Source organism: Bos javanicus, chromosome 16 (genome assembly GCF_032452875.1).
Source record: "Bos javanicus breed banteng chromosome 16, ARS-OSU_banteng_1.0, whole genome shotgun sequence".
Classification (NCBI taxonomy): domain Eukaryota; kingdom Metazoa; phylum Chordata; class Mammalia; order Artiodactyla; family Bovidae; genus Bos; species Bos javanicus.
The window spans coordinates 39305102-39321708 of NC_083883.1; the positions used below are offsets into that span (position 1 = coordinate 39305102).

Genomic DNA, 16607 nt, shown 5'->3' on the forward strand with positions numbered 1-16607 from the left:
CATAATAATAGTAATAATAACACTGGCTAAAATTTATTGAGCATTTACTGTACACCAGGCATTATTCTAAGGGATTTACATGGACAATTTCATATAATTCTCTAGACAACTCTCTTGGGCTTCCCTTGTGGCTCAGCACGTAAAGAATCCACCTGCAATGTGGGACACCTGAGTTCAATCACTGGGTTGGGAAGGTCCCCTGGAGAAGGGAAAGGCTACTTACTACAGTATTTTGGCCTGGAGAATTCCATGGACTGAATAGTCCACAGGGTCCCAAAGAGTCGGACATGACTGAGCGACTTTCACTTTCACTAGAAGACAACTCTATTACTATTTTCCAGTTTACATATAAGCAAACTGAGGCAAACTGAAGTGAATATTAGACCAAGTTCATACAGCTGATAATTAGTATGTCCATGTAAATAATTATCTTCAAAGTGGAATAATATTTTTGTAAAACCTGGAAGTGATATTATATTTTTAAAAAATTAACCTCTTCCTCTGACTTGTAATTTTTCTCTTCTAGAATCCTTATAATTCAATCACCATCCTATTTGGACTAAGTAAACCCTTGGAAACCTAGTATTATGCCAGTATGCAAAGAACTCGCGTTGGTATTCAGTAGCAATTCTGTAAAGGCCTCCAGCATTTGAATATATCATGGTTACATTACCCTAAGTATTTTGATAGAAATTATCTCCAAGTTATATGGATTTTTACATGTTATATCTTTCAGTTCAGTTCAGTTGCTCAGTCATGTCTGACTCTTTGTGACCCCATGGACTGCAGCATGCCAGGCCCCCCTGTCCATCACCAACTCTCGAAGCTTGCTCAAACGCATGTCCATCAAGTTGGTGATGCCATGCAACCATCTCATCCTCTGTCGTCCCCTTCCCCTCCAGCCTTCAATCTTTCCCAGAATCAGGGTCTTTTTCAATGAGTCAGTTCTTCGCATCAGGTGACCAAAGTATTGGAGTTTCAGCTTCAACATCAGTTCTTCCAATGAATATTCAGGACTGATTTTCTTTAGGATTGACTGGTTTGATCTCCTTGCAGTCCAAAGGACTCACAAGAGTCTTCTCCAACACCACAGTTCAAAAGCATCAATTCTTCAGCTCTAAGCTTTCTTTATGGTTCAACTCTCACATCCATACATGGCTACTGGAAAAACTATAGCTTTGACTAGATGCACTGTTATTGGCAAAGTAATATCTCTGCTTTCTAATATACTGTCTAGATTGGTCATAGCTTTTCTTCCAAGGAGCAAGAACTATGGATGGAGGTTCATGACATTGTACAGGAGACAGTGATCAAGACCATCCCCAATTATATCTTTAGTATGTTATTAAATACTATCTTCCTAAATTTAAGAAGCTCACTTTTCACAGGGGATTTTATTTCATGTAATATGAATTTTGGTAAGTAAGTCTTACTTCAAAATCAGAAGAAGAGATGATTTCTTAGACCCAAGGTGAATTTACCCAAGGTGAATCTTTTCTAAAAACAAATGATAAATATATACACACACATATATACACATCATATATAGTTATATACATTATATAAATATATATACTATATAGTGTGTGTGTGTATATATATATATATATATACATACTATATGTTAGTGTGTGTATATATTTAGTGTGTGTGTATATATATCCTCAAATGAGGTCTTTTCTGTGTGCATGTTTTAGGGTAATGAAGGTATTCGGAGTATGGCCATTCGCCACTTTGGTCAGTTACTCATGGACATGAGTCAGTACACATGGATGCTAAATGATGTGGTTTATGCAGGCTTGGTGCCTCTGATCCTGTTTTTGGAAGACACAGAGGAAAGAGTAGTTAAAGTAAGTCCTAAAATTTTGTTTGTCTTAGTTTTGCAGAGAATCACAGTGTTTTATATAACACCAGATGGAATGGATCTTTACTGACCTTTTTCTGCTTCACAGGCATGTAAATATACATTAAAAATCTGTGCCTCAGAATTAAAATGGTCAACATTATATTTCCTAAAGGATGAATATTACAATTTTGAGCTGGTGGTGCTCAACATCTGTAACAATCTTGTAAGTGTCCACTCAAGATTTACTACCCTAAGAGTTACCAAGACAATGTTAAAGGATATACAAAGTGATGAAAAGCATAATGGGCACAAGGTGAATCCAGAAGGACTCTGAAGAGAAGATAATAAGTGGACAATTACAGCTAGGGCTTGAGACCAGACAAAAATTAAATTTTCCCACTTTCTTCTCCTTTACATGGATCATCTATTTTTTCTTCCTCCAACCCACCTACTTTGAGCAGTCTAAAGATGGGCACAGCATTTCAGATCACCAAAAGAAAAACTGGAATTAGTTTTCCATGGCTGAATGAGCTGGTTTTCTGAAAATCAGCATAAACTGCAACAATAGACAGGTAGGGATGGAAGGATGTTAACCAAAGGTTGGAAACCCAAAAACTGGATATCATATAACAAGCTGAATAATACCTGCAAGCAAGAGAGTAACGTTTCTACATAGAAACCCCCAAGTTTTAACCTGGCCCTGATTTGGTATAAGCAACCAAGTTCATTTCCCTGGAAGCCTCTCTGAATTTAGCATATGTATATTTTCAAGAAGTGAGAGATTTTTTTTCCTTTTTATTTTCAGCTTATTTCTCATCAAAAATACATTACAGATTTGATATCTGAGACCTTAGGATTCTTGGAGAGTTCCAGAACATATCTGAGAAGAGGATCAGTTATTTTACTAGGTAAGTAAAATTCAATTCTCATTTCCTAATTTGTCTTAACAGGTAAAGAATGGATAGCAGCTAAAAGTTTTCCTTGAAAAAATTATAGATTTTCTTTGTTTAGGATGGACTTTAATTTTCAGATGATATCTATAATGAGCAGAAGTTAAAATATATGATGAGAATAGAGTTCTATTTTATAATACACAGCTGAGTATAAGTATGTAATTAAACTATCATACAAAATATTCAACCGGATGAATTTCAAAATTTAAGAAGGTGGCAAACCACTAAAGTTCTCCCTTGCTGCTTAAAAATCACCTCTCCCCATTGAAGAATAATATATTTTTTTAAATGCCAGTCTTTAACAAAACATGAACATCTCTAACACAAATTACAACATATGAGTGATAGTCGCTCCGTCCTGTCCAACTCCTTGCAACCCATCAACCGTCACCTGCCAGGCTCCTTTGTCCATGGAATTCTCCAGGCAAGAATACTGGAGTAGGTTGCCATTCCCTTCTCCAGGGGATCTTCCCAAATTATGGACTGAACCCGGGTCTCCCACATTGCAGGCAGATTCTTTACCATCTGAGCTACCAGGGAAGCCCACAACAGATGAGGAAGAGCTACCAAATCCAATAAAGTTCAACAAAAGAAAATGTAGAGTTGAGGGAGTACAGTAAGATTCTAAAAGAAGACAACCAAAATTTTCAACCTTGAACAAATCTGACCAACCAGTTTTTTTTCCCACTAGCTTCTTACCATGAAGATCAAAACTGCTGCTGCTGCTGCTGCTAAGTCGCTTCAGTCATGTCTGACTCTGTGCGACCCCATAGACGGCAGCCCATCAGGCTCCCGCGTCCCTGGGATTCTCCAGGCAAGAACACTGGAGTGGGTTGCCATTTCCTTCTCCAATGCATGAAAGTGAAAAGTGAAAGTGAAGTCGCTCAGTCGTGTTCCACTCTTAGTGACCCCATAGACTGCAGCCTACCAGACTCCTCCATACATGGCAAGAGTACTGGAGTGGGGTGCCATTGCCTTGTCTGAAGATCAAAACTAATAATCCTTTATTTGGAATGAGAGGAAGGAGTTCCCATTTGCCATCAGGAAGTACGTAGGGCATCAAAGAATGAGAAAATACTTAGTCATATCATACTTGTGGGCTTCCCAGGTAGCTCAGCTGTAAAGAATGCACTTGCAATGCAGGAAACAAATCAAATCTTAAAAAATGTTTCTACACCTGAACTCAGAAAGAACTCTCAAAACTCTAAAAGAAAGTGATGTTTCTGCTTCCAGTTCCCAAACTGGTAAACCATTACTCATCATTCTCAACAGATCACTCCTTTGGGGAATGGGAGAGAGGTACCACCAACCAAAACAAGTATAAAAAGAAACTGTGGATTACGGCTCCTTTTGAATCAGCGTCTATCTTAGGGAGGCAGAACGCGCTTCTCTAATGTTCTATGTCCAATATAACTATCAATACTTTGGCAGAAATAAATTGAGATCTATCTTTCTTTGAAGTTGAAAACAAAATGTTTCTACAGAGTACTTGAAAATGATAATAATTATATTCATGAATCCAAAACATTTAAAAATAAAGGTCTATAGATATAAGTGCTCAGGAATATATAATGGTAAAATGGGAGCACATGTAAAATAATCTTTCAAAGTATGGTAGGAAGTGTAAGAAAAATATATAACCATTATTTAAAAAAAAAAAAAACTACATTGCAGGCAATGGAAGAAAATACATAGTGTTGATAACCCAGTAAGGGACAAGAAGTAAAGGGTTGAGAAATGGTAGCAAAATAAGATGTAAACCAATAAGAAATAGTTTGAAAAGTTAGGGAGTAATGATAGAGAAGACAGATTACAGAAAGATAATATCCCTGAAGAAATAATGGACAATTAAAACAGAAAAAAAGTATTCAAAGGTAAAATTTAAAAACTAAAGGAATTTTTAATTAAATATGCTGAAGATGGTAAAAATTTTCAAGACATATTTTATACAGAATAAAACATTCCTAACAAAGTTATTGGACTTTAGAATTAAAGAATTCTCTGAACATTTGGGTAAAAAAGTCACCTATACATTACAAAATAAATAAATCTTCCATTAGACTTCTCCACTTCAGTATTCAACTCTAAAATATAGTGGAACAGTACCTACAAATCCTTAGTAGAAAAACATGTTACCAAAGATTTTTAGATCATCAAAATTATGCCATGCTGTTCTTAGTCATTCAGTCATGTCCGACTCTTTGCGACCCATGGACAACAGCCTCCAAGCTCTCTGCCATGAGGATTCTCCAGGCAAGAATACAGCAGTGGGTTGTCCTGCCCTCCTCCAGGGGATCTTCCCAACCCAGGGATTAAACCCAGGTGTCTCACCTTGTAAGCAGATTCTTTACTATCTGAGCCAACAGGGAAGTCCAAGAATACTGGAGTGGGTAGCCTATTCCTTCTCCAGGGGATCTTCCTGATCCAGGAAGTGAACCAGGGTCTCCTACATGGCAGGCAGATTCTTTACCAGTTGAGCTACCAGGGAAGCTCCATCAAAATTATATCCAGCTATAAAGATAATAAAATATTTCTAAAACACAAAAACTCAGCAAAAGTTCACTACCATGAACCCTTAAAGAAAGCAGTGATGGGGGGAGGAGCCAAGATGGCGGAGGAGTAGGACGGGGAGAACACTTTGTCCCCCACAAATTCATCAAAAGAGCATCTAAACATCGAGTAAACTCCACAAAACAACTACTGAATGCCGGCAGAGGACATCAGGCACCCAGAAAAGCAACCCAACTCTTCGAAAGGAGAGAGAAGAAATACAGCTCCACCCACCAGAACACCGACACAAGCTTCCCTAACCAGGAAACCTTGACAAGCCACCTGTACAAACCCACACACAGCGAGGAAAAGCCACAATAAAGAGAACTCCACAAACTGCCAGAATACAGAAAGGACACCCCAAACTCAGCAATTTAAACAAGATGAAGAGACAGAGGAATACCCAGCAGGTAAAGGAACAGGATAAATGCCCACCAAACCAAACAAAAGAGGAAGAGATAGGGAATCTACCTGATAAAGAATTCCAAATAATGATAGTGAAATTGATCCAAAATCTTGAAATTAAAATAGAATCACAGATAAATAGCCTGGAGACAAGGATTGAGAAGATGCAAGAAAGGTTTAACAAGGACCTAGAAGAAATAAAAAAGAGTCAATATATAATGAATAATGCAATAAATGAAATTAAAAACACTCTGGAGGCAACAAATAGTAGAATAACAGAGGCAGAAGATAGGATTAGTGAATTAGAAGATAGAATGGTAGAAATAAATGAATCAGAGAGGATAAAAGAAAAACGAATTAGAAGAAATGAGGACAATCTCAGAGACCTCCAGGACAATATTAAACGCTACAACATTCGAATCATAGGGGTTCCAGAAGAAGAAGACAAAAAGAAAGACCATGAGAAAATACTTGAGGAGATAATAGTTGAAAACTTCCCTAAAATGGGGAAGGAAATAATCACCCAAGTTCAAGAAACCCAGAGAGTCCCAAATAGGATAAACCCAAGGTGAAACACCCCAAGACACATATTAATCAAATTAACAAAGATCAAACACAAAGAACAAATATTAAAAGCAGCAAGGGAAAAACAACAAATAACACACAAGGGAATTCCCATAAGGATAACAGCTGATCTTTCAATAGAAACTCTTCAAGCCAGGAGGGAATGGCAAGACATACTTAAAATGATGAAAGAAAATAACCCACAGCCCAGATTATTGTACCCAGCAAGGATCTCATTCAAGTATGAAGGAGAAATCAAAAGCTTCTCAGACAAGCAAAAGCTGAGAGAATTCTGCACCACCAAACCAGCTCTCCAACAAATACTAAAGGATATTCTCTAGACAGGAAACACAAAAATGGTGTATAAATTCGAACCCAAAACAATAAAGTAAATGGCAACAGGATCATACTTATCAGTAATTACCTTAAATATAAATGGGTTGAATGCCCCAACCAAAAGACAAAGACTGGCTGAATGGATACAAAAACAAGACCCCTACATATGTTGTCTACAAGAGACCCACCTCAAAACAGGGGACACATACAGACTGAAAGTGAAGGGCTGGAAAAAGATTTTGCATGCAAATAGGGACCAAAAGAAAGCAGGAGTAGCAATACTCATATCAGATAAAATAGACTTTAAAACAAAGGCTGTGAAAAGAGACAAAGATGGTCACTACACAATGATCAAAGGATCAATCCAAGAAGAAGATATAACAATTATAAATATATATGCACCCAACACGGGAGCACCGCAGTATGTAAGACAAATGCTAACAAGTATGAAAGGAGAAATTAACAATAACACAATAATAGTGGGAGACTTTAATACCCCACTCACATCTATGGATAGAGCAACTAAACAGAAAATTAACAAGGAAACACAAACTTTAAATGATACAATAGACCAGTTAGACCTAATTGATATCTATAGGACATTTCATCCCAAAACAATGAATTTCACCTTTTTCTCAAGCGCACATGGAACCTTCTCCAGGATAGATCACATCCTGGGCCATAAAGCTAGCCTTGGTAAATTCAAAAAAATAGAAATCATTCCAAGCATCTTTTCTGACCACAATGCAGTAAGATTAGATCTCAATTACAGGAGAAAAACTATTAAAAATTCCAACATATGGAGGCTGAACAACATGCTGCTGAATAACCAACAAATCACAGAAGAAATCAAAAAAGAAATCAAAATTTGCATAGAAATGAATGAAAATGAAAACACAACAACCCAAAACCTGTGGGACACGGTAAAAGCAGTCCTAAGGGGAAAGTTCATAGCAATACAGGCACACCTCAAGAAACAAGAAAAAAGTCAAATAAATAACCTAACTCTACACCTAAAGCAACTAGAAAAGGAAGAAATGAAGAACCCCAGGGTTAGTAGAAGGAAAGAAATCTTAAAAATTAGAGCAGAAATAAATGCAAAAGAAACAAAAGAGACCATAGCAAAAATCAACAAAACCAAAAGCTGGTTCTTTGAAAGGATAAGTAAAATTGGCAAACCATTAGCCAGACTCATCAAGAAACAAAGGGAGAAAAATCAAATCAATAAAATTAGAAATGAAAATGGAGAGATCACAACAGACAACACAGAAATACAAAGGATCGTAAGGGACTACTATCAACAATTATATGCCAATAAAATGGACAACATGGAAGAAATGGACAAATTCTTAGAAAAGTACAACTTTCCAAAACTCGACCAGGAAGAAATAGAAAATCTTAACAGACCCATCACAAGCACGGAAATTGAAACTGTAATCAAAAATCTTCCAGCAAACAAAAGCCCAGGTCCAGACGGCTTCACAGCTGAATTCTACCAAAAATTTAGAGAAGAGCTAACACCTATCCTGCTCAAACTCTTCCAGAAAATTGCAGAGGAAGGTAAACTTCCAAACTCATTCTATGAGGCCACCATCACCCTAATACCAAAACCTGACAAAGATCCCACAAAAAAAGAAAACTACAGGCCAATATCACTGATGAACATAGATGCAAAAATCCTTAACAAAATTCTAGCAATCAGAATCCAACAACACATTAAAAAGATCATACACCATGACCAAGTGGGCTTTATCCCAGGGATGCAAGGATTCTTCAATATCCGCAAATCAATCAATGTAATACACCACATTAACAAATTGAAAAATAAAAACCATATGATTATCTCAATAGATGCAGAGAAAGCCTTTGAGAAAATTCAACACCCATTTATGATAAAAACTTTCCAGAAAGCAGGAATAGAAGGAACATACCTCAACATAATAAAAGCTATATATGACAAACCCACAGCAAACATTATCCTCAATGGTGAAAAATTGAAAGCATTTCCTCCAAAGTCAGGAACAAGACAAGGGTGCCCACTTTCACCATTACTATTCAACATAGTTTTGGAAGTTTTGGCCACAGCAATCAGAGCAGAAAAAGAAATAAAAGGAATCCAAATTGGAAAAGAAGAAGTAAAACTCTCACTATTTGCAGATGACATGATCCTCTACATAGAAAACCCTAAAGACTCCACCAGAAAATTACTAGAAATAATCAATGACTATAGTAAAGTTGCAGGATATAAAATCAACACACAGAAATCCCTTGCATTCCTATACACTAATAATGAGAAAACAGAAAGAGAAATTAAGGAAACAGTTCCATTCACCATTGCAATGGAAAGAATAAAATACTTAGCAATATATCTACCTAAAGAAACTAAAGACCTATATATAGAAAACTATAAAATACTGGTGAAAGAAATCGAAGAGGACACTAATAGATGGAGAAATATACCATGTTCATGGATTGGAAGAATCAATATAGTGAAAATGAGTATACTACCCAAAGCAATTTATAGATTCAATGCAATCCCTATCAAGCTACCAACAGTATTCTTCACAGAGCTAGAACAAATAATTTCACAATTTGTATGGAAATACAAAAAACCTCGAATAGCCAAAGTGATCCTGAGGAAGAAGAATGGAACTGGAGGAATCAACCTACCTGACTTCAGGCTCTACTACAAAGCCACAGTTATCAAGACAGTATGGTACTGGCACAAAGACAGAAATATAGATCAATGGAACAAAGTAGAAAGCCCAGAGATAAATCCACGCACATATGGACACCTTATCTTTGACAAAGGAGGCAAGAATATACAATGGATTAAAGACAATCTCTTTAACAAGTGGTGCTGGGAAATCTGGTCAACCACTTGTAAAAGAATGAAACTAGACCACTTTCTAACACCATACACAAAAATAAACTCAAAATGGATTAAAGATCTCAACGTAAGACCAGAAACTATAAAACTCCTAAAGGAGAACATAGGCAAAACACTCTCTGACATACATCACAGCAGGATCCTCTATGACCCACCTCCCAGAATATTGGAAATAAAAGCAAAAATAAACAAATGGGACCTAATTAACCTTAAAAGCTTCTGCACATCAAAGGAAACTATTAGCAAGGTGAAAAGACAGCCTTCAGAATGGGAGAAAATAATAGCAAATGAAGCAACCGACAAACAACTAATCTCAAAAATATACAAGCAACTCCTACAGCTCAACTCCAGAAAAATAAATGACCCAATCAAAAAATGGGCCAAAGAACTAAATAGACATTTCTCCAAAGAAGACATACAGATGGCTAACAAACACATGAAAAGATGCTCAACATCACTCATTATCAGAGAAATGCAAATCAAAACCACTATGAGGTACCATTTCACACCAGTCAGAATGGCTGCGATCCAAAAGTCTACAAATAATAAATGCTGGAGAGGGTGTGGAGAAAAGGGAACCCTCTTACACTGTTGGTGGGAATGCAAACTAGTACAGCCACTATGGAGAACAGTGTGGAGATTCCTTAAAAAACTGGAAATAGAACTGCCTTATGATCCAGCAATCCCACTGCTGGGCATACACACTGAGGAAACCAGAAGGGAAAGAGACACGTACCCCAATGTTTATAATAGCCAGGACATGGAAGCAACCTAGATGTCCATCAGCAGATGAATGGATAAGAAAGCTTTGGTACATATACACAATGGAGTATTACTCAGCCATTAAAAAGAATACATTTGAACCAGTTCTAATGAGGTGGATTAAACTGGAGCCTATTATACAGAGTGAAGTAAGCAAGAAGGAAAAACACCAATACAGTATACTAACACATATATATGGAATTTAGAAAGATGGTAACAATAACCCTGTGTACGAGACAGCAAAAGAGACAGTGATGTATAGAACAGTCTTATGGACTCTGTGGGAGAGGGAGAGGGTGGGAAGATTTGGGAGAATGGCATTGAAACATGTAAAATATCATGTATGAAACGAGATGCCAGTCCAGGTTCTATGCACGATACTGGATGCTTGGGGCTAGTGCACTGGGACGACCCAGAGGGATGGTATGGGGAGGGAGGAGGGAGGAGGGTTCAGGATGGGGAACACATGTATACCTGTGGTGGATTCATTTTGATATTTGGCAAAACTAATACAATTATGTAAAGTTTAAAAATAAAATTAAATTAAAAAAAAAAAAGAAAGCAGTGATGGATGGAATTAGCCAACTAAAGAAGGAATGGATAAATTATTGCATAAGAACATCCAGATGTTCAAGCTGGATTTATAAAAGGCAGAGGAATCAAAGATCAAATTGTCAACATCGGTTGGATCATCGAAAAAGCGAGAGAGTTCCAGAAAAACAGCTTCTGCTTTAGTGACTATGCCAAAGCCTTTGACTGTGTGGATCACAGCAAACTGTGGAAATTTCTTAAAGAGATGGGAATATAAGACCACCTGACCTGCCTTCTGAGAAATCTGTATGCAGGTCAAGAAGCAACAGTTAGAACTGGACATGGAACAACAGACTGGTTCAAATCAGCAAAGAAGTACATCAAGGCTGTGTATTGTCACCCTGCTTATTTAACTTATAGGCAGAGTACATCCCAAGAAGGCAACGGTACCCCACTCCACTACTCTTGCCTAGAGAATCCTATGGACAGAGAAGCCTGATGGGCTGCAGTCCATGGTGTCGCTAGGAGCTGGACACGACTGAGCAGACTTCACTTTCACTTTTCACTTTCATGCATTGGAGAAGGAAATGGCAACCCACTCCAGTGTTCTTTCCTGGAGAATCCCAGGGACGGGGGAGCCTGGTGGGCTGCTGTCTATGGGGTCACACAGAGTTGGATATGACTGAAGTGACTTAGCAGCAGCAGCAGCAGAGTACATCATGAGAAATGTGGGGCTGTATGAATAAAAAGCTGGAATCAAGATTGCCAGGAGAAATATCAATAACGTCAGATATACAATTGATACCACACTTACAACAGGAGGCAAAGAAGAACTGAAAAGCCTCTTGATGAAAGTGAAAGAGGAGAGGGAAAAAGTTGGCTTAAATGTCAACATTCAGAAAACTAAGATCATGGCATCCGGTCCCATCACTTCATGGCAAGTAGATGAGGAAACAATGGAAACAGTGACAGACTTTATTTTTGGGGGCTCCAAAATCAATGCAGATGGTGACTGCAGCCATGAAATTAAAAGACCCTTGCTCCTTGGAAGAAAAGTTATGACCAACCTAGACGGCATATTAAAAGGCAGAGACATTACTTTGCCAACAAAGGTCCATCTAGTCAAAGCTATGGTTTTTCCAGTAGTCATGTATGGATGTGAGAGTTGGACTATAAAGAAAGCTGAGCACTGAAGAATTGATGCTTTTGAACTGTGGTGTTGGAGAATACTCTTGAGAGTCCCTTGGCCTACAAAGAGATCCAACCAGTCCATCCTAAAGGAAATCAGTCCTGAATATTCATTGGAAGAACTAATGCTGAAGCTGAAACTCCAACACTTTGGCCACCTGATGTGAAGAGCTGACTCATTTGAAAAGACCCTGATTATGGGAAAAATTGAAGGTGGGAGGAGAAGGGGACGACAGAGGATGAGATGGTCGGATGGCATCACCAACTCAATGGACATAAGTTTGAGTAAACTCTGGGACTTGCTGATAGACAGGGGGGCCTGGCATGCTGCAGTCCATGGGGTTGCAAAGAGTTGGACACGACTGAGTGACTGAACTGAACTGAAGAACATACAGTATCTGCTAAACAGTAGGACTTCCAGCTCCCAATCCATTTTTCACTATTTTTTACATTTCTCCATGCCTCTGAAAACTGTGTTTTATATCCCCCAGGCTCCCTTGTCTGCTTGCTTCAGGTTCATATAGCATTTAATGTCCATTAATGCATTTAATGTTACAGGAGTATGCTTAATATTCAGTAATAATTGTAACAGTACTAGTCACAACTTATCCCATCTAGAATTCCCTCTGAGCCCCCATTGAGAAATATTAATCAGTAAATTAAATACAATTATAATTTAAAAAATAGATAATTCCATAGATCTTGACAAGTTGATTCTGGATGTATGTGGACGTTCAAGACCAACATGTGAGATATAAGTAACAAATTGTAGACGATCTGTTACTCACTCAAGGAAAGATGAGACCTGTGAAACAGTATAGAAAGCCTAGAAACAGATCTACACATACAAAAACACCTAATATAAATATTAGAACTGACAATGTATATCAGATCAGAAATGATGGGCTGTCAAATAAAAAGTGCTAGGACAATGGAAATGCGCACACACACACACACACACACACACAAATTCCTACCTTACAACCATACAAAAATCAGTTCAAAGTGTATCAGATCATGTTAATGGAAGGAAGGAAGATCTAAAAAGAAACTTTAAAATGTATGCAGTATTTCCATGAAGGACTTGCAAGCATTACTGAAATACACAAAGAAAAAATAAATAAATAGAAAAGTATAAGTGACATTTTATGGAAAGAATCAAATTTTAAATGTGTCAGTTCAGTTCAGTCACTCAGTCATGTCCAACTCTGCAACCCCATGGACTGCAGCACACCAGGCCTCCCTGTCCATCACAAACTCCTGGAGTTTACTCAAACTCATGTCCATTGAGTTGATGATGCCATCCAAGCATCTAAACTTTTGTGGAACCCTTCTCCTCCCACCTTCAATCTTTCCCTGCATCAGGGTCTTTTCCAATGAGTCAGCTCTTCACTTCAGGTGGCCAAAGTATTGGAGTTTCAGCTCCAACATCAGCCCTTTCAATGAATATTCAGGACCCATTTACTTTAGGATGGATTGGTTGAATCTCCTGGCAATCCAAGGGATTCTCAAGAGTCTTCTCCAACACCACAGTTCAAAAACATCAATTCTTCAGTGCTCAGCTTTCTTTATAGTCCAACTCTCACATCCATACATGACTACTGGAAAAACCATAGCTTTGACTAGATGGACCTTTGTTGGCAAAGTAATGTCTCTGCTTTTGAATATGCTGTCTACTTTGGTCATAACTTTTCTTCCAAGGTATAAAAGTCTTTTAATTTCATGGCTGTAGTCACCATCTGCAGTGATTTTGGAACCCCAAAAAATAAAGTCTGCCACTGTTTCCCCATCTATTTCCCATGAAGTGATGGGACTGGATGCATGATCTTAGTTTTCTGAATGTTGAGCATATCTGAGGTTATTGATATTTCTCCCTGCAATCTTGATTCCAGCTTGTGCTTCCTCCAGCCCAGGTTTCCCATAATGTAGTCGGCATTTAGGGTTTCCCTTGTGGCTCAACTGATAAAGAATTCGCCTGCAATGTGGGAGACCTGGGTTCTATCCTTGGGATGGGAAGATCCCCTGGAGAAGGGAATGGCTACCCACTCCAGTATTCTGGCCTGGAGAATTCCATGGACTCTATAGTCCATGGGGTCGCAAAGAGTCGGACACGACTGAGCGACCTTCACTTCACTTCACTCTGCATATAAGTCAAATAAGCAGGGTGACAATATACAGCCTGGACGTACTCCTTTTCCTATTTGGAACCAGTCTGTTGTTCCATGTCCAGCTCTAACTGTTGCTTCTTGACCTGCATACAGGTTTCTCAAGAGGCAGGTCAGGTGTCTGGTATTCCCATCTCTTTCAGAATTTTCCACAGTTTATTTTGGTCCACACAGTCAAAGGCTTTGTCATAGTAAATAAAGCAGAAATAGATGTTCTTCTGGAACTCTCTTGCTTTTTTGATGATCCAGCAGATGTTGGCAATTTGATCTCTGGTTCCTCTGCCTTTTCTCAAGCGAGCTTGAGCATCTGGAAGTTCACGGTTTATGTATTGTTGAAGCCTGGCTTGGAGAATTTTGAGCATTACTTTGCTAGTGTGTGAGATGAATGCAATTGTGCGGTAGTTTGAGCATTCTTTGGCATTGCCTTTCTTTGGGATTGGAATGAAAACTGATTTTTTCCAGTCCTGTGGCCACTGCTGAGTTTTCCCAATTTGCTGGCATATAGAGTGCAGCACTTTCACAGCATCATCTTTTAGGATTTCAAATAGCTCGACTGGAATTTCATCACCTCCACTAGTTTTGTTCATAGTGATGTTTCTGAAGGCCCACTTGACTTCACATTCCAGAATGTCTGGCTCTAGATGAGTGATCACACCATCATCATTATCTGGGTCATGAAAATCTTTTTTGTACAGTTCTTCTGTGTATTCTTGCCACCTCTTCTTAATATCTTCTACGAGAGTACTGGAGTGGGTTGCCATTGCCTTCTCCCTTCTTAATATCTTCTGCTTCTGTTAGATCCATACCATTTCTGTCCTTTAATTGTTTCCTAAATCAGTTTGTACAAGGAATGAGATGCCGATTAAAATACCACTGGGACTTTTTTCAAAACTGACATGCTAATTTTAAAATTGATGTAGAAAAGTTACCATGCAGGAATATCCAGGAAGTTCTAACCAAAAAAGAAAGCGGACTAGCCTTATCAGATATTACTATAGCTACAATGGGGCTTCCTGGTGGCTCAGTTAAGAATCCACCTGCAATGCAGGAGACCTGGGTTCGATCCTGGAGTCCGAAAGATCCCCTGGAAGAAGGTAGAATACTACTACTGCAGTATTCTTGACTGGAGAATTCCATGGATAGAGGAGCCTGGTGGGCTATGGTGTCACAAAGAGTCAGGCATGACTGAGCAACTAACACAACAGTAATTATAATCATGTGGAATAAATAGGAAAATGGAATAAAATACAATCCAAAAATAACTGCTAAAACATACAATTTTTTAAAGTGAATCATTGTTTTTAAGTACTAGTGATGAAAATATGAAATATTCCTTAAATGGTTTGGGAACATCTGGTGAGCCATCTGGAATTTTTTTGATCACTTTATCCCTCTTTTAATTTTTACATTAGATAAATTCCAGATGGTCAAAGGCTCAGATACTAAAACTGAAACCATAATAATAAATAAAAGTAAACAAAATGTAGAAGAATTTGCTTTATAATCATGGGGTAGGTAAGATTATTCTAAGTAAAAGTAAAAGTCGTAAAGAAAAAATTGACACACTATTCAGAAGTAAACATTTCTGCAAGTAAAAACCACTGTAAACAAAATCAAAAGGCAAATTGTAATAAAACATGTTTATAACACATATCATATATAAAAGATGAATAAGTTCTTACTGGTAGCTCAGCTGGTAAGGAATCTGCGTGCAATGCAGGAGACCTTGGTTTGACCCTGGGTCAGGAAAATCCCCTGGAGAAGGGTAAGCTACCCATTCCAGTATTCTTGAGCTTCCCTGGTGACTCAGATGGTAAAGAATCTGCCTGAATTCGGAAGACCTGTGTTCGATCCCTGGTTTGAGAAGATCCCCTGAAGGAGGGCATAACACCCCACTCCTGTATTCTTGCCTGGAGAATCCCCATGGACAGAGGAGCCTGGCAGGCTACTGTCCATGGGGTCGCAAAGAGTTGGACACAGCTGAGCAACTAAACACGGCATAGCAAAGAATCTTTACAAATCCCTAAGAAAAGAAACAACCCACTAGAAAAATGGACAAAATACAGGAAAAAATTTATTTGGTTCATATACATAAAATTTTCACAGCTTCATTCAAAAAGTGATGCAAACTGAACTGATAAAGTGTTTCCATCCATCGAACTGACAAAGAACAAAACAACAAATTTCTGTCCAGGTTACAGGAAGTAGACAATCACATTACTGGTTAGTGTAAATAGCCACAATGTCTAAGAACAGTTTGGCAATATCCATCCAAATGTGAGATGCATATTCTTTTGACACAATAATCTCCCCCCAAAAGAATTTATCCTATGATATATTCACATATGAGAAGTGATATGTGTATATAGGTATTCATTGCATCATTGGATTTATAATGCTATCATTCTTAGCATGTG

The 16607-nt window shown here is 38.1% G+C and overlaps 1 protein-coding gene across 3 annotated transcripts in view; it reads left to right on the forward strand.

Annotated features, from left to right (window-relative positions):
• The window catches only part of MROH9 (maestro heat like repeat family member 9), a 145425-nt gene that overhangs the window by 77410 nt on the left and 51408 nt on the right, over positions 1–16607 (forward strand). For 2 of the 3 annotated variants that reach the window (XM_061382585.1, XM_061382584.1), the window contains exons 17-19: positions 1698–1850; positions 1953–2069; positions 2652–2754. In XM_061382585.1, coding sequence (XP_061238569.1) covers positions 1698–1850; positions 1953–2069; positions 2652–2754 — 373 coding nt within the window. Of the gene's footprint in view, positions 1–1697; positions 1851–1952; positions 2419–2651; positions 2755–16607 lie in introns of those variants that run through there. The other variant, XR_009729921.1, reaches the window with a different exon arrangement.